This window comes from Cololabis saira, chromosome 14 (genome assembly GCF_033807715.1).
Source record: "Cololabis saira isolate AMF1-May2022 chromosome 14, fColSai1.1, whole genome shotgun sequence".
NCBI classification, from domain to species: Eukaryota; Metazoa; Chordata; class Actinopteri; order Beloniformes; family Belonidae; genus Cololabis; species Cololabis saira.
The window spans coordinates 20,804,817-20,824,726 of NC_084600.1; the positions used below are offsets into that span (position 1 = coordinate 20,804,817).

At 40.6% G+C, this 19,910-nt stretch overlaps 1 protein-coding gene across 3 annotated transcripts in view; it reads left to right on the forward strand.

The window, feature by feature from the left end:
• The window catches only part of specc1 (sperm antigen with calponin homology and coiled-coil domains 1), an 83,571-nt gene that overhangs the window by 60,509 nt on the left and 3,152 nt on the right, over positions 1-19,910 (forward strand). For all 3 annotated transcript variants that reach the window (XM_061740086.1, XM_061740087.1, XM_061740089.1), the window contains 2 exons: positions 9,228-9,344; positions 16,383-16,442. In XM_061740086.1, the coding sequence (XP_061596070.1) occupies positions 9,228-9,344; positions 16,383-16,442 (177 nt within the window). The remainder of the gene's footprint in view (positions 1-9,227; positions 9,345-16,382; positions 16,443-19,910) is intronic.

A 19,910-nucleotide genomic window follows, 5' to 3' on the forward strand; every position in this document is an offset into this window, starting at 1 on the left:
CCTAGGAGCCGCTGAATGTCTGACCAGTGATGAAATCTCAGGAGAGAATGAGAAGCGAGCCCAGACTGGCTCTGTCACCCCAATTGTCAAATTCTTGGAAGCACAGATCGATCAGTGAAGACCTTAGAAGACGGCTCTGATTGACTCTGCCCTGTGGGAGAAACTGAAGGAGCTTCCGACAGGAAATTAGTATTCACAAGGGATCCTGTGTAAGTCAGCTTTGCATCGGGTACAAATGCATGAAATGAAACTGCTTTTACACTATTTTTTTGTTGTTTTTGTACCAGTTTTTAAGTGACTTTGCCAGAGATGTTGCTGTGTGGGAACCTCTCTGTTAGAGGCTTGTGTTGTAATTTCTGTTTGGGGGGGCAACTTCCCTCCTCCATCTCAAGGTTTTTATTCACTTCAATTTTATTTATATAGCATCTATTACAACAGAAGTTGTCTCTAGGCGCTTTCCGGAGACCCAGAACATGACCGCCGAACAATTATTACATAAACAATAAGTAAAAACTATTTATATTGATTTAATTGACATAGACAAGCTGCCCAAAGTTCAGATGAAGCAATGCAAATCCCTTTTTGTCAGTCTTGGAACTAAAATGTCTTCGTGTCAGTCTAATTGATGATGTAATGTAATTGAACGAGATTTATCAGATAAATCCAGGAAATAAAATGGTAACCTTTCGATTTTATTTCACAAGGAGACAAGCACTTTTATATTGCTGCACTTTCTGAAACCATTTATTAACATTAAAAAAGAACATTTTGAAAGTGGGAAAGAATGTTGGATGTGGACATAATATTGGCCTCAGCCTTTTTTTTGATCCGTCCACGATGACTGGCAGAGATGTAAACACCTGTCATTGTATCCAAAGTTTCCATGAAACGCAGGTTCACAAGATAAAAAAAGCCAGTTATTAAAAAAACAACAACTATCTTTGCCCACAAGCAAAGGCTTTTTTTTTCTTTTTTTTTTTTTCCAGCAATTGGCCTGTTATAAAAACAGTCTAGCTTGACTGTGTATATTTATCAAGCTCTTTTATGTCTCAATTTAGGACAGCACCGGACACTTTTTACATTTTTCTGTCTCAATTAACCAAAGAAGCCAAACAAAAATAAATATGCTGTTTGCTTAAGATGGGAACAATGAGCAAAGGCTCTGAACATTAGGCTCAGCTGGGCCTGAAAGAACACAGCTTATCCGGCCTTATCTGGGAAAGTCGCACACAAAGCCATTGAAGAACAGGAATGGACCCCCAAGAGAGTGTGGGATGGAGGTCAGACTGCGAGGAAGGGAAGAGGCTCGGAGTTCAAAAAGTGGACATTACAAAGTTCTAATAACACAGGATTAACAGCAGGGCCAAACTAGTAATTGCTTTCACTGTAAATTTATAAGATAACTCAAAGATTGATTGGTCTTCAACCCCAGCTCATGAGTTGGGGTTATATGGGAAGAATACGTTTTTAAAAAAAGGTAACACAGCTATTCTTAAAGTGTGATTATTAGTTTTTTCTTTTCTCCGAACATTATGAACCCAAGGTGTCTTCTCATCTTAATTGTATTTGTTAATAAACAAATATATTCCTGCATTCCCATAAAGCTAGGACAGTAAAGCTTTTATCACGGCGTCATGTTGCCTTTCATTCTCAGAGGGGTTGAAAGGCATATTGAAGGGAATGTTGCCTCATCTGACCACAATACATGTTTTCAGTGTGTGATAGTCCATCTCAGATGTCACCGGGTACAGAAAAGTCAATGCTGCTTGTAGATAGGGTTAACAATATGCTTGTTTTTCACTTTGTAAACTTTTAAGAGGCATCAGCAGATAGCTCCATATTGCAGCGCTTGACAAAGGTTTCCAACGTGGTTACGTATATATCAGCTGTTGATAAATGCTGATGAGTGACCACGTCAAACTTCTGGGCTTCTTTTTTTTTATGTTTTATGTGTCAAATTTTTGATGATACATCTCCAATAATATGTAAATCCTTAAGGAAAATTATTTTTTATCATTTCACAAATGTTCTCATTTGTTGATAAAGTAGAGATCTTCTCTCTGCTACTCTAAGATTCAGCCTTTCATGTTGTACCGTGTGATTATTACAATGACTCCTGACTTCACCTCGGGGTGATTGGAAGGTTGCCGGATCAATCATCCGCCCCGTCACCTGTCAAAGTGCGCCTTGACAGGACACTGATCCTCACTCTGCCTCTGGTGCCCTCAAATAACATTGTTATTTTTTTAACTCATTACCAATCATAAATTGTCCCCTACTTACTCAAACAGATTATTAGATTATAAGTAGATGCGTATTAAATTATCAGTTAGCTGAAAGTTAAAAACATTGATCAATCATTGCCATTAGTGACATGTGTGAGTGTAATAATACGTGAAAGGTGATGTTTTTGTCGTCGAATTTGACTGAATATTGTCATAATGTTGATTTTCTTGAAAAAACATCTGTCCCCTTAAATCACTAGAAACTACAATTGCTTAAAAATAATCAAGGACAAATTCACTTTAAGCTCACTGGGCTGTAAAAATACCTGCCGTATCTTATTACGTGGTTATTTAGTGATCTCAGATACACTTGGCTCGACCTAAAGATACTAAATATATTTCCTATAACAATAGAAGGAAATCCAGATGTACTGCACTTTGTGACATTTTATGAATTATGCTCGGTAGACATCTTTTAAAAAGAAAAGAAAGTTGAGAAAGGTCACAGAGGTCAAGGATGTCATTTATTATAAGAAGCAGGAGAAAACGGGGGAGCTGCTTGTAAAGTCTGTTACGGGTTGGACTTATTTGGCCGGCCAAACAGAGTATAAATAAAGCATGAGGATAGTTGACCTTGAGTCAGTGTTGATCCGTTATGACCTCCCCAGCCTTAAAATCTCCACAGAATCAAGCGGCTCAGTCTGTCCACCAGATCAGTGATGACTTTTAGTCCCATCACTTCTCTTGACAACAAAGGGAAACACTCTGCCTTTGTACTGTATCTTTCCTCTTTGCTTTCTTCCTTTTTCTTTTCTTTTTAAAATCCTTCAGTTAATTTTGTTCTTGTGATAGTATGTGTTTACTTTATTTCAAATTTTATGACATGGCACCGGCAGTCTGTTTTTGTTTCCCTCCGCTGACAAACTGACACAAGCTCATTAGTCAGATGACACTGATGCTTCCTACTCGCCACCTCGTAGTCACATCCATCCAGCCCTTGTTTACATGCTGGGTTGTGTTTTGGTCTTTTTTCATTCTTCATCTGCAAGTAAGAGCTAAATGTTGCATTGGTGACTAGTTGGCATCTGAGTGCTGGGTGTGCTTGAGGGACGACGGCAGATACTGGACTTGAGAAGAGCGCAGTGTCAGAACCAGAGATACACACTTAATTTTTACTGCAGCCGTGTTAGATTTGAGTTAGATTTCAGCAATGCATTTAAAAATATAGGACAAAGAACAAAACATTGAACATTAATATTTGAAGCCACCTGTTATAATAATACTGGGAAAAAAAATCCTTTTGTACTGCATATTAATCTATATTGTAGTATGCACTATGCAACATTGTAAAGAAGGTTTAGATGTACGTACGTTATGTGACACAATAGCTGTCATTAAAGTTAGTATTTGCATCCCCTTGTACTCTAAAAAGACATAATTTACAACTGAATTCCATTCAGTTCAGTCTGTTTAAAGCAGTAGCTCACAAGTTATCTCAAGCCATTTTATATAAAACGTTCAATGCAAGTCTAATTAAATGCAGTTCAATTAACTATTTATAATCCAGTTCAGTCCAATTCATCCTAATTGCATCCATAAATTGTCAAAGTAAAATAACAGACTGTAACAAACTGACCAGGTACTGCACAGCGGGGCGTCGATGAAGAGGAAGAACTCCCTTTTAACAGGAGGAAACCTCCAGCAGAAGCAGGAGCAGGAAGGACAGACATCTGGCTCGCTGAGTTTCGGGGGGAGTGAGAGAACAGGAAAGCGATGCTAACGGATACAAAGAGATTAGACCAGCGAGACCTGGTATGAGGGAAAATAAATACTAACTTTAATGACAGCTACAGTGGCACATACTGTACGTACTTAATAAAGATAATAAACAAAATAAAGAGAGCTTAGGGAGGAATGAGCCCAGTGCATCATGGGAGGTCCTCCAGCAGTCTAAGCATAAAGCTGCATAATTAAAGGGATGGTTCAAGAAGGCACCTAGTGCTGGTTCCACAAACGCTCCGTCTCCAGTCTACTTTTAGGACCACCAGGAACTCACCATATTTACCAAATAAGAATGATTATCTATCTAACATGATATTCAATTCAGTTGAATTTTATTTAAATAGCATCTATTACAATACAAGTCTCTAGGTGTTTTCCAGAGACCCAGAATATGACCCCGGAGCAATTATAACAAACAATAGCAGGTAAAAACTCCCCTGGTGGGAGTAAACAGTGGCAAGAAATAACTCCCCTTTAGGAGGGAAGAAACTTTGAGCATGACCTGGCTCATAAGGGGCGACCATCCTGCTGAAGGCCAGCCGGGCAGAGCAGGAAAAGAGAGATCAGAAAGGGAGAATGGAGAACAGAGCGAGGACAGGCACAGATATACTGTCAATGGTACATAAGACAAGATATATTAGTAGTAATTATCCATTAGCTGGATAATTAAGAGTTCTACGTACGTTATTACTGATAGTTCAGAGACGACTATATAAACAGGTGCACACAGCAGACACTGAGGTGGTCACCTCTGACCTGGCCAGGATGTCAGTAGATATCCAACAGAGACATCCATTTAGACAGATGGAGGTAAAGACTGGGAGGGTCAGACTGCAGGTCAGCATGCCGCCCTGAGGCTCTGGCCTGCTAACATGTACAGAAGTGAAAAAGAGGGAGGGGGCCAGCACAACAAACTACAAGAACAATGGACAACAATGGTGGTGATGAGATACTTCTAATTAATAACTGTGGACTGAGCTGAAGAAAGGAAAAAGAGGAGAGAAGAAGGGTGATGGGCACCGCTCAGTGGATCATGTTAGTGTCTCCCTGCAGCCTAAGCCTATAGCAGCATATCTAGGATGAAGCTATGTTTAAGACGAGCTGCTCTAGACCTGTCCTGTAGCTGCAGCTGTGACTACTGGTCCTAACACACTAGAGTTTAGACTAACCAAAGGCTTTGCTAAACAGAAACATTTTAATTTTGGTTTTAAAAGCCTCTTTAACCCAGATTGGAATTTGGTTCCATAGTAACGGTACCTGATAGCAGTAAGGCCCGTCCTCGAAAACTACATTTGGATCTTCTAAGAACTACAATTAAACGTGCACTCTGAGAACGGAGAACTGTGTTAGGAACGTAAGGTCTCTGGATATGACTAAAAATATCCGTAGAAATGTTTTCGTGAGAGATGAAGCTGAAAATCCGCATCGAATGGTTTCTGATGTTTGAACCCCCAGATGACACTGCATTAAAAACAGATGCGGTTCTCTGGTGGAGAACACGGCATGGCTTTAGGAACGCAGTTCATGAGCCACAAATAAATATGTGAAGTATCAACCGTCCCTTTTCAAGTCCACGCTCATTTGTGATTAAATGAGGTGAAGTGGAAACTCACCCTCATGTATGATGGACCCACATTTGAACTTATCTATAAATACTTACTATAAAGGTTTACAAACTATTGCTGAATGTTGTTGTGGAGGTACTGCAACTTTTCATTTACCGTCAAAACTTTTCTGGAAAAGTTTTTGTACCGTGTATCTCATCTTCTTGCTGTTTGGTGGTTCACCACATCGGTCTAACTCGATGTTCTTTCCTTTTTTTTGTCCCGTTCAGCCCCCTTTCTGTATAGGCCCCTGCTTCTCTCCCATACTCTCTTTCTCTGAGCCCCAAAAAGCGACAGCTCTGCGCTTTGTGCAGGGCGAGACGCTTCCTGCCGGTGGATGCTGTGTTTGCTTTTCTGAGCCGGCTCCCAGAGAGCTGTTGTTGTCCTCTGCTGTTTTAGCATTCATGCCTGTCCCCCTCTCTCTCAACAGTTACCGGACTCAGACACCCCTCCCTCTCCTCCCCACCCCCTACCCCAGTTATAATAGGTTTCCCTCAGATGTGCCAACACCTAGACCCTCTCTCTCATTTGCACAATTTGAGGTCCTAGTGACTTGGAAGTGTCTGTCTCGGTCTCGGTGTCTGACTAACCCCATGTTGCTCACTGTACATGCGTTTCCGTGTGGGTGTGTGTGTGTGTGTGTGTGTGTGTCAGTCTACACCTACATCACACATGCTCAGTGCTGCTGAGCCAGCTGTGAGAGGGAGGGCCAGTTATGACAAGAATGTGGGCTGACATGACCGCACAGATCTCCCCTGCATACAGTAGACGGGTAGCGACAGATGAGACTTGAACATCCACACTTTTTTGATTCACGTAAACTTTACCTGCTGGAAAATGAAACTTGCTGACTGGACTTAGGTTTATCATAGTAAAACGTGGTCTTATGTAACACAGTCTGTGGTCTTGCTGTTGGCTCTGTAACAATGTCCTTGTGCACAGAGCTGCTTGTTCTCATCACCATGCCAACTTCCCCTCACTGATGTTCTGCAAATAGTAACTTTCAGTATTCAGGTTTTCCACTAACTAATTTTATGGAGTGCATTATGTCAGGAGGACTACATAGTGATGTCTCAGACACTTCCGATCCTGGGACCTTTCTGGGTGGAGCTTGCTTAATTTTCTCTGGGTACTCCAGCTTCCTCCTGAAGTTCAAAACCATACATGTTATTAACTTAAAAACCTAACAATTGTCTAAATTGTTGATAGATGTGATTGTGCATGCTTGTTTTTCTTTTTTGTCTTTATGTGGCCATGTGATGGACTGGTGACCTGTCCACAATGTACCCAGTGACAACTGTCATTGACTCCAGACCCCTAATCTCTCAGGACTTAGTCACCTGGGATGGACCACCACAGAGTGGAAATGTACCGTTGTGGTCAGCATAACCGGTATTCCAGATCATTATTTGGAAGAAATGGGTGGCATGTACTAAAAGACAAAAAGAACCATCCAGACTGCTATCAGCACCAAGTCCAAAAGTCTCGTTGTGTGATGGTATGGGCTTGTTTAAAGGGTATTTGCTTTAATGCAGCAAAGTACACTGAAACTTTAGATCAGGGTCTTTTCAAGGAATATTCATGCATTGTTCTACTAGACGATGCAGAGCCACATTCTGCACACATTATAAAGTCATGACAGACCAGGAGAAGATGCTGGATTGGCCCGCCTGCGGTCCCGACCCGTATCTGATAGAGGATCTGTGGAGAAATTGAAAAAAATAAAATACAACAATATAAACCCACCAAAAAAATGGATGTACATGGTCTTGCACTTATATAGTAACTTCTTAACCATATCTATGTTCTACAAAGCATTTTACGGTGTTTTTCTCATTGGCACAGTCACATTAAAGCTCACTCTACAAAGCTGCAATTATATACCTAAAAAACATATTTAGCAGCTATGGTTCCCCAGTCACACCCCAATGAGCATCTCAGGGAGCAGCGTCCTGGCAAAGGACCTGGACATGTGACTGGACATGACTTCAGGTTGGAGGATGACCTACTCTCTACAGTTTGATTCTGTTTGACTGTTTTCAGCTTTTAACTTTTAAAATGCAAATGTATTGAAGCAGAGACGAGAGGCATCCAGATGAGTGAAAGCAACTAGAAAACATTTGTCAACAATTCACAGGTGCTCGGGGGATATTCATTACAGCAGGGACTTGGTGATTTTAAAATGTTGTCCTGAGGACCCAGAGTTGTGCCGTTTCTCTGTCCTATCAGGCAGTTAATTGCATTCACCTGGCGTCACATATATGGATCAGTCGCTGATTAGATTTGCAGAATGAAAATCGGCAGCGTTCTTGTCCTCGGGGCCAGAGCTGAAGACCACTGGCTTAGAGCAACAGTAAACAAATACAAGGCAGCCTGTCACGTCTTGAGCATCTCACTGGACCTAATACTGTGTGTGCAGACTCACAGATGGGCCCAAAGATAATTAATGTTGTGCTTTATCCCAAACAATTAAAAAAAAAAAAAGAAGTCCTTTATTGCACCTTTCATATTAGTTTGTGGGCTTCAAATAGCTTTACAGACTGACAAGACTAAATGTGAATACTTAATCAGTTTTGCACTTTCATTAAATAATTTTTAAAAGTTAATGATTACTGGGAAATAAATGGCTTAAACCAATGAGGATGGAATGAATGATTAAACGAAATAATCAATAACCATAAAACTTTCAGTTAAATTCAGATCAATAATACTGTATTAATCCCAGATTTATTAATACCCTTTTTTTTAAATCGTAGTAACTTGTTTCTATTGTTCAGAATAGTGATTAGTGTCGTGCGGAAATAAAACTCAGGCTGATTTGTACCACTCACATCCACAGCAAGGTTGATGAATAATGTCACGTAAGAAGTTATTTTAAGCATGTTTCTGACCACATGTGCACACTGCTGACATTTCTACAGTCCAGAGCTACAGTTTGGGCTAAATGTGACATGCAAACGCCACAAACCGATATGTGGTCATTGCCGGTGAAGCGGTCATTACCAGTGACCCGCTGTCTGGAATGTAAAGAGGAGAGCCTCGTTGGCTGTGATGCTGGTTTCCAAAGCTCATGAGAGGGATGAAACAGGAAGAACCCCTTAAATAACTTATCTATCCAACGGGGAGTGTGCAACCTCTTAACAATGGCCCTCAGGAAGTCTTTCCTCCAAACTCCTCAGCTCTTTTCAGACCCAGAATACACTGGATACACGTTGAATGAGTTGACAATTCTCCACAAATCCCCAAAACAAAAGCACAAGGAACTGGACGTGCTGCTGTGCACGTTCTTCACACGGAGGAGAGATCAGAGACCTCCTCCGAGGCTTAATAGAAATCTAGGAAAAAGATCCTCTTACTGTCCACTGATGGAAACATGATCTGGGATAAATGCACTCGGAATGATCCAGAGAATGATCCAAAGATGTGATAACATTACATTTTATTTTTCATGCTGTTTATTGTGGTTGCATGACTTAATGGATTTTTTATGACCTGTTCGTGTTCCCAAGAGGCCGTCAGCTCTCCCCCTCTCTAAAGTTGTGGCGATTTTAGCTCCATTTCATTTTTGGATTGTGTGTGATTTATTTATTTTTTCCTGCTGTTTCCTTCTCTGCAGAATATTGATGTGACCAACTTCAGCAGCAGTTGGAGCGATGGCCTGGCCTTCTGTGCCCTATTGCACACGTATCTGCCTGCTCACATCCCTTACCAGGAACTCATCAGTCAAGATAAGGTAGAGAACTGCAGGAAGACTGAATACGCACATTCACACTGTGAGGAACGACCCGCTTTCCGAAACCATCAAAAACAGAAAACTGGTCTGCCTGCAGTGCAGACCCATCAACCACCTAAGACATGTTGTGGATTGAGAAATGAAAATGCGACAAAGGCGTAGGCTACATCGAGTAGCTGAGCCGCTTAGATTCTATGTTGTGGGAGAACATGAAAATATTTCCCCTTCAAATCAAAGCGTTTGCTGTCGTAAGCCCTCAGATTATTATTAGGGACTGCAAAATATGCAGTCGGGCTTTTTTAGGGTTTGTTTTTAGAAGGGTTAACACCTTAATCAGCATTACAGCTTTTTTTAGAAACAGGGCTGGATTGCAGTGCTGATCTACTCAGCAAGTAGGTCAGTGTTTCATCGACGTCTAATCAGGGACTCAACCAAGCAAACGAAATTGGAAATCAATGTTTTTATTGAAAGTACACACAGGTTCAACACATTTATGATAACCGGCTTCTCCTCTTATGTCCTTAAATGTCTTGTCTCCCCGCAACAGTTACATCGTTGAATGGATGTCATGGTATGGTAAACATTAGTCCAAAGTACCAGTTCTTACATCTTAATAAAACTGTTACAACAATCACTGATGAAGTGAAAAAAGAGGGGATTCTTTTATTATTCTATTTTACAATAGAAACCTCAAATCACTTTTTTAAACTTGTGTATAAAGCACAAGTTGTTGAGTGTAACATTTAAAGTGAATTAAACAAGGCTTAGGCTACTTACATTCTCCCGTCAGAACCACACAAGTATTTGGACAATGACTGTGTTTTTTTTATTATTTTGCCTTTGTACACCAACACAATGGATTTTAAATAAAAAGGGACAAGATGTGATCAACATGCAGACTTTTTAAGCTTTAATTTAAGAGGTTCAAATTAATTACGGCTTTTACATTTTAGGAATTACAGTCAATTACCAAGTACCTTTTGTTTCCCCAAACAGCTGCCAAATACCAACCTGATATCAACTCCAGACCTTTTATCTGCTTCATATGTCTTGAAATAACAAGTGAATGAATCACAACTAGCCAATTAACATCATCTCCACCAATTGTCTCTTAAACCCTTAAAGCCCTTAAAGATTGGCGTACTTCGTTTAAAATGACTGTAATTCCTAAATATTTATTACCATATTTTTCTGTGCATCATCTTATATTAACTCTGAAAGTCTAAACTTTGATCCCGTTTTACTAAGTTTGGTTGTGGTAGTGTATAAATACAAAAATCACACAACTCTGTTATTGTCTACATACCGGTCCTGGAACTAACTGCACGTGTGAACCGAACACCATGCACTCTCTGACCGGACGCTTTACTAGGAATTCCTTTCCTCTTTGACTTTGCATTTTGCTGATTAACCACTTCTTGTTGTGTTTGTTTTGATTTACAGCATACAAATAGCTTCTGACATAAACAAACGTCTTTGTTCAGCCTCACCAACTTGGACCTATAAGCGCTCTTGAAAGCGCTGTTCACTGAGTTATTTGAGGAAAATATGAGCCTGTCAGCAGTGAAAACAGTCTGCTTACACTGTGTATGCATGCTTGCTAAGAGGGAAATAAAAAGCTTTTATTCATTAGAGGCCATTACAAACATTGGGTATGGAGCTGTATATGTGTTTTATAAGCCTTCTATATTGTCCAGGCAGCATGAAGTTGAATTATGAATATGGCCTTTGTAAAGTCAATCTTTAAGTGATACTGAGTGCAGATCAGAAGCTATAGCCCAGTAATGACTTAGTAATGTAGACGAGAAGGTGTTATATTCACTGGCGTAGCAAAACAACATGTTCCCTCTCTTGCTGCTGCAGGTTTTTCACATTTCTTTGACATTACAACCACAGAAAAAAACACCAGGCCTGACACGTTCTACGTGATAAATTAGTCATGCGGGCGTGCGTGCACACACTCGTGTCACAGTGAATGTGTAACATCAAGCTGATGACGGAGACACCGTGCGGTGCATCTCTCTGAATAATTCAATAGACGTGTGTTGGCTTTAATAACTCTTGCTGAGTGACTTTTCCCGAGGCCCAAACAACCCACATCCTCCCAGTGTAATCTGTCCTTCCAATAATCCCATTGCTGCTCTCTTTTGTCCCTTATCATAGATGGCTTTTTAGAAAACAGCTCTATAGTTTTAATCATATTTTAGGTGAAAGAGGGTGGATCTGTACTACAAATGGGAGTACAAGTGATGTATGAAAAATCAGTGGTCAATGGAACCAAAAAGAATCATTCAGTAATAATAATCAGATTTATATCCTAGAGGAACTGACTTCACTTTGAAGATTACATATTCTCTTAACTGTTTTTGCTGTATTTAGAATATATAATAACACTGCTTACTTACAAGGTACTTTTTACCTCCTCAAAATAACATTCCAGAGATAAAACCACTAAAGAAACATTTCCGAGCTGAAACAACCACAGGTCTATTATTAGATGAAAAGGGGTGTAATTTCGGGCAATGGATGTACATCGGAATACATTTAAAGCCTCTGACAAGACTCAAAAATATCATTCTAGTTAAGTGATAGTGTGGGTGAGGTCCCCGTAGACCAACTGAGGTCATTTCAACTTTATGAGTGTACAGAAAGCAGTGATGTGCAAGTTCATACTTCTCATGAACTAGTTCAAAGTTCAGTTCACACAGTTTAAAAATGAACAGTTCACGTTCATTATTCACCATTTTCACTTTGAACTAGTTCAAATACAGTTCATTTCAATATTTTTAGGTGAAAAGTACCAATGAAACGCCCCCCTATCCTAAAACTGGTCTTCAACACTGGTCCTCAGGGGACCCTGTCCTGCATGTTATAGATATTTCCCTGCTTCATCACCCTGATAAAAATGTGTCATTAACAGACTTGTGCAGACCTGGATGATAAGCTGATGACAACCATTAATTAGAATCAGGTGTGATGATGCAAGGAAACATCTAAAACATGCAGGACAGGGGTCCAGAGGACCAGGGTTGGAGACCCCTGCTGTATACAATTATCAGGAAATCAACCCCCTGAAGGTGCAGCAGTGGGACTGGGGTCGTTCGGGGCCGTTGGGTCTTCTTGGTCTTTCCTGGCGACTTTTTTTGATTGTCAAGGACTTGCAGATATTTTCTCACACTGGATGGATGCTTTAACTCAACATGACATTTTAAATTTGAAGTTGACGAGGCACACGTTAGGACTTGTTTGCTCAGCGCAGGTGGACATAATTTGTTTAGAAAGGTTTGATTTTTACCGTCGGACTCTTTGGGAGACGTTGTGTAAAATTCCTGCAGATAATGATAAGCGGATCATATTCTGACAGCTTGCTGACGCTGCAACGTCTCTCTCTTCACTGGTCATGTAAAGACTGCACCGGGCTCGGGCTGCCGTTGCTATGGAGCTGGTGCCTGTTGCTATGCTGGTGTGTGCACTGCATTGTGGGTAATGTAGTGTGAAGTCGTCGTCTCGTCGAGTATTTTAAATGTGTGCGCCGCCCGCTGGTGAAATGAGAAGGAGGATTATTCCGTAATAATTTGACCTAAACAGTGAAGCTGAAACTCACATAATCTGTTCAAATTCCAGTTTGTGATCTGCAGAATTAACAAGTTCACGTTCAAGTTCTTTATTTGTAAATATGTTGCGTTCAGTTCAACGTTCTCACAGAAATTAATGTTCAATGAAGGCGTTCAATTGAACTTGTTCATGCACAACACTGACAGAAAGTGTTTAAAGGACTATTTAATGTGTATAAAGGCAGTGTGGTACCTGACATCTCAATGTGGTCGCCACCATCTAAAGTGTGTTGAGGAGGCGGGTTCATGGCCTCTGTTTCCATAGTATCAGTACCTCTGTTATGTACGGAGCCCTGGAGGTGACATGGAAATTATTATTGTTATCTCGTGCGCACGACTTTTTATCTCGCGCGTGCGACTTACTGTATCTCGTGCGCACGACTTATTATCTCACGCCATTCACTTCAACATATACAGCTATTGATGCCAAGCATTTATCTAGTCGTCGAAGTCCGATCTCGGGAAACTGGCTTCACAAACAACGTTTTAAAAGTGGAACTATTTCCAGAGGCGGAGTTGACACAAAGTGCTTCGACATTGTCACGTGAGCGTGCTGGACCAATCAGAGTGGCCGCTGGTCCAAGATCGCTGTCTACAGTGCTGATTTTATTTGTAGAAATAAGCTTTAAATTGCACTAAAGTGACTACAAACAATGTTATATGTAAACGAAAATTGATCTGAATTATAAACCTAAGAGACCTGCTGAAACAGTGATAATTCTGTCATCTGTCATCGCTGTCATCTGTCAGCGATCTTGGACCAGCAGCCACTCTGATCGGCCAAAACGTTGTTTGTGAAGCCAGTTTCCAGAGATCGGACTTCGACAACTAGATAAATGCTTGGCATCAATAGCTGTATATGTTGAAGTGAATGCCTAATTATTCAATCCCAGTGTTCTGTTCTCACTGACCGCCTTCCTAACTCACGCGAGATAATAAGTCGTGCGCACGAGATAAAAAGTCATGCGCACGAGATAACAATAATAATTTCCATGTCACCTCCAGGGCTCCGTAGTTATGGTTTGATAGTTCCTGTCTTATTTTGAAGCCTGTGTCTTTGTGTTTGAGTTCTGAGTTGACTTCCCTGTTTCCCATCTGCCCTGATTGTCTGCACCTGTGTCTCGTTAACCCTTCTGTTTATCTGGTCTTGTCTTTCTCTTGCTCCCTGCTGGTCCGTACTGTTTCCTCCCTCCGTGTTTCTACGTCAAGTTTTTTGTAATTTTTTGATTCTTGTTTAAGCGCTAGTTTTTTGGTATCATGCTCAGCAGCACTTTTGTTTGTTTTTGTTGAAATAAACACTTTTTTTGGAACTCCTGCCTCCTGCTCTCCTACATCTGGGTTCCGACTCCAACCGCATTTCTTAACAACTTTGTTGAAAAAACAGGACAGTGTAGGAGGCAGAAGCCATGAACTCTGCTCGTTTTCCATCTATTGACAGTAGTAGTTTGTAATAATAATACAATTTATTAATATTAGTATTATTATTGTTATACGTTTAATTTATAGTTGCCTTTCTAGCATTCAAGAACACTGTATATAAGATAAAACAAACAAAAGCAAATACCATAAATGGTCATACCGGGCCACGGTTATGAATGGCCTGAACGTTAACAGGAGGATTTTGAATTTGTTGCCAAACGTGACTGCAGCCCAGTGGAGCTGCTGCAGGATGGGGGTCATGTGATGGACTGAGGGGGTTGTGGGATGATGCGGTCAGCTGTATCTGAACCAGCTGAAGTTTATGGAGGGATTTGTGAGTGAGGCCAAAGAGCAGCGAGTTTCAGTAATCAAGGCGAGAGGTGACAAGGCTGTGAATGATTTTGTACCAATGAAGAGAATCGACGAGTGTAGTTTCAGTGCTGTGGAGGCGGCAGAAACTGCACTGGAAATGTTCACGTGAGATACGTGGGAGTGGAGTTCCATAGCTGCTGAATTTTCAAGGATTTTAAAGTTGAATGTTAGATTGGAAATAGTGTGTAGATTATTTATGTTGATAGGATCAGCACCTGTTTTTTTTCAGAATTCAGTAGATCAGTAGAAAGCGGGGTGTGGATGATGGCAGGGATGAGGGGGCAGGAGAAGGGAGCGACAGGAGATAATTTAATGTACCAACAGTCCTTTTTATACACATAATTAGGGGTGGGTATTGGGAAGGACCTCACGATACGATACGCATCACGATACTTGAGCCACGATACGATACGCATTGCGATATCCCGATTATGCGATTATCACGATTATTATATTCTACATAGTTCACCGAAAAATTTAAAAATGCATTACACATCTTAAAATCCAAGTTGTATATATGTACATCAGATGATAGTGATGGATCTTAAAATCCAAGTTGCATGTTCATCAGATTATAGTGACAATTCATGGGATAAACTGAGTCAAAACAATGTTTTATTATAACTATACAAGCTAAAGTTACAACATATTTGTATATGTTTTTCATATTATTTACATCATATGAAATTAACATTAAATTTAGTATGAGGTTGCTTTAATTATGTGGCAAATGATAATAAACACAAGAAAGATGGGTACTAAAACCAAGGACAGGCACAGTGATCAGTCAGTATAGATATAAATCCATAAATAAATAAACCTCTGTCCATTATTTTTCATTTTTTAAGGACAGGCAATTGTGTTATATAAAAAATAAATTATAAAATGAAATAAAACGTGAAATAAAACCTGAGCTTAGTGCAGGGCCCTCCCAGGGTTGGTAGAGAGTGGCAATGCCCAGGACTGTCACTTAGGTAGGAGCACTGGGTGATAGAATGGGAAAAAAATCGGGGATAAAAAAAAAAAAAAAAAAAATATTGAATCAGCTGGAAAAGTATCGCGATATATTGCCATATCGATATTTTTGCCCACCCCTACACATAATGGCAATGTTCTGTTTTGTTTCAAATAATGTATTCTGACATAGCTCCATTACCCCCTCTAACATTAACTGCCATTTTGCTACAGTGACACATTTAATTTTGACTCAAAACTGCTTTTATTCATGTTGTTTTGCTCCCTAACAAACCTTTACACTCCTTACAATCTAATAATAGACCTTGAGTCTATTTAACACCACAGCTTTAAGTTATAGCTCTTTTTCTCTGGAGAAGCAACGTCACAAAGCTTCACAGGTTTATATGAAGATTTAAATTAAATTAGAGTGGTGGGGGGGTATTTCGTTTTACAGAGGACACCTTCACTCTTGACACAAACGTGAGAGAATGCAGTAAACTGAGATGGTCATCTAAACAAGCAAAAGGCTTACGAAGGGCTTACATTGTCTTTTGTGTATTTGTATGGTTTGTTGATGTTATTAGTTATTTGTTGTTGTTATGCGAGTCTCTGTGTGTGGTGCTGCAGACTGAAGCCGTGCAGAGCCTTTAACCCAGTGGCTTGTTTTCTTGTTCAGGTCCGGAATCTGACCCTCGCCTTCCAGGCCGCGGAGAGCATTGGCATCAAACCCTCTCTGGTGAGCCGAGCTGCACCAGAGCTCATACAAACTCACTCACAGATGACAACAGACGCTTTCATGACAGATATTGGAAATGTTAAACCACGGATTGCTGGATTTTCAGAGTTTAAATCTTCAGAACAGAGGTTTCCCTGAACCGTTTTGGTAGATGTTACACTGCACTTTGGAAATCCACTTTGCCTCAAGGAGTAAACTGTCCTAATAAATCATGCAGATTTGATTTGGTTTAAATTGGTTTAGCTGTAAAAACAATTTCAGGTCTTTTCAGATTTTGTGGATGACAACCAGCTGCACCGCTGCATCGGGAGTCAGAGCACTTTAAGAGAATCCCTTAATGTTTTTGTAAATCCTAAACATAGTCAGTTTCATATGTATCTCTAGGGAGGTGGTGGAGTAAACTTTAGTCACAAATATGGTGGGCAGACTCATGAATAACGTCAGACAGGGCGGTCTGGACCAGTCATTGCGAAACTGTGACGTCTGCATCTGCTAGGTTCACTTGTAACTGTATTAAACAGTTCCATTGTTTGAACAGTCAGAATTATATTATAAACATGTCATATGAAAACATATATGTCACTATCTCTAAGAGAAATTAAACAAGCTCTACATTTATTTTTATTACACTTTATTACACTTATGACATTTCTCATAATTGGTGTTTTATTCAGCCCCTCTGCATTAAACAACGTTCTCAGAACTTAAACTTTAAATACAAAGTCTTTCTTTGATTATAATTTATGTAACAAGGTATTAAACAACAGTCTCTTTGTGCCTCTTTAGATCCTCTGTCTTCAGTTAGAAAAACTGAGGCAAACTTGGAGGCGGTTGTGTTTTGTCTCCACGTTGTCCTTTAGCAGCTCGTGGGGATGCCCTAATTCTGTTCTTATTCAATACACACAACTGTTGTTTCCTCTGGATTCCACTTTGATTTCCAGGCAGCAGCACCGACGGACGCAGAAGAAGCTGCCTCTGGACACCACAGGATAGGCATGTGACCAGTCCAGGAAAACAACGCATATATGACGCAAACGGTGTTTCACAGTAATTCTGTGGCCGTCTTCGTTGTTTTGAGATGTAGCTCGTGGAAGTTCCTGCTTTATTCAGAGCATAAAGCCCTCACATGCCCCGCTGGGATTGGCTTGGTACATACTGCACCGGTGGAAATGGCTGTGATTGGGAGGGGTGCCAAACCCGTCTCACGAGAAGGACTTTTTATGAAGTGAATGAGCCTCGTACTTCAGTGTTCAATAGTAGAAAAAGGTAAAAATTTCAGTTCCACATTTGTGGTGAATTGCAGCATCTGGCCTTGGCAGTTTAACGCAAACAGGAAGTAACGTGACGGCTGACTTGACCCAAACAAACGACATAACTGCTGAAAGTTGGCAGGTTCACTGATTGATAATGTCTTTTTTTTTAAACCAAATAATAAGAATCAAGAGCCATGCTGTAAATTCCTGTTAGTAAATAAGTGAATCAATAAAAATAAGAACTCACACCCTATTTATTTCTACTGCTTTACATTTACATTTTTTATCTCATTCTATTGTCTGAATGCACCACCTTGAATTCAGTGTCCCTAAATGTTAGTTAACTCCACACAGCTTTACTTCACATCCCATGTCACGGAGGGCGCCCTCCGTTGGCTTTGAAGACACAACCCAGCGCTCACACAGCCGTCGAACCCTTTCAGACTTTTTCTCGCGTTTTTCATTCCCGTGTCAGCACACACTGCCCTGGCAGGGAGTTTTGACTACGTCAAGAGAATTCCTCTCAAGAAAATCTCATAAAGTCCCTCGGTTGACTGGAACAACCGGGGTCTCGCAGCCAGTGGAAATTCCGTTTTCCAGTCCCGGTTGTTAAACAGTGTGAGATGTGTGTGGGTGAAACTAGTCCGACTTCCCTGCATCGGTGGATGATGCACCTCTGGGCCTGCGGCAGACAGCTTCACGATTTGAAGAAGCAGATTAATGAGGCCACGTTATAAATTCCAACTAAAATATCTTCCCTTGTGTGAGTTTGAAGATGCATTAATCAGCCTAATGGCTCATTTGCTCTACCTTTGGACGCTTGACTGTAGCGGTAAAGTCAATTCAGCTTCAATGTAGCACTGAGACCAGAGTTCACATTTCGGTCACTTATTAACGATCCATTATGCGCTTTTAGTTGGAACTTTAGAGTCTGCAAACTTGTTCCCATGTCTGTGACATAAATACATGAAACCAGAAGATTTAAACATCACTTTGACCCAACCAAGACTTTGACCAAGGCTCTCTTGGGTTTTTACTGATAAACTTTTGATTCCTGTTCTATCTGCTGCGCTAGTAAAGGTTGCGTCACGGAATCCAGTTCCCCCCTTTGGAGGTTGTGAGCTAATGGCAGTGACGGCACCGAAGCTTGCGTAGAAACCTGAATCAACGGAAGCAGCCCGATGGGGGTTTCACATGTGAAGCTGCGCATCGCCGCGTGAATCATCTGTGATGCGGACAACAGCTGCACACAGCTGGACAGAGATTCACAACACTGTAGATTCCATTTTGATGTCAGCAGGTTCATCTTTCTGAACTATTTTTAAAACTGAATGCATTCCCATTAAACACCTCCAGTATACATCCAGCTTACATCCACCTTCAGACCAGCTTCTAATTAGATTGTCATGTTTTACAATTTTACACAATGCTCCACAAAGGCAAAGAAAATGGGTTTTAAAGTGTTTTGTAAATGTATTAAACTAGATAGCTAAAATATTCCATTTACACACGGTTTTATAGCCTACATTCTTTCCGTGGTTAAAGCGCTTGTGGTGATAGTGCTTTTGGATATGATCCTAAAAGCTCCACACATCTCTCCTGTGGAGGATTCTTGCATCGAGGCTCAGCTGGAATGGAGATCATCAGTGCAGCTCACTCCAGCGATGGTTCAAATACAGCCTCGTGTTGGGTCATTGCAAAGGTTTTAAGGCTCGCTCTCTCTCTCTCTCTCTCTCTCTCTCTCTCTCTCTCTCTCTCTCTCTCTCTCTCTCTCTCTCTCTCTCTTTCTCTCTCTCTCCTTCTCTCTCTCTCCTTCTCTTCAGTTATCTTGAAGTCATTGCTTCGTTGAAATGTCAACATTTGCCCCAGTCTAGGATATCCGGCAAACTTCTATTGTGAAATATTTCTCAGGGCATCCTTCTTTTTCTATCCTCGTGCTTCCAGAGTCGAGCTGAAAAATTCTCTCACAATGATCCAGAATGATGGGATTTTTGGTCAAACACTTCAACATGTGCTTCACTAGATCAGAGGATTTTGTTTCCAATGGTTTCAAATCCATTCAGGTGTCTTTTTGGAAATGTATAAAGGTCTGTCATATGCCCTTTTTTGCAAGGACGGTTCTCCCAGAATGGCCTGAATGCTGGCGCACATGAGCAATGGCTAAACCTCTGTCAGGATTTTACATTTATACAACGCTGCATCTCCTTCAAAGGTT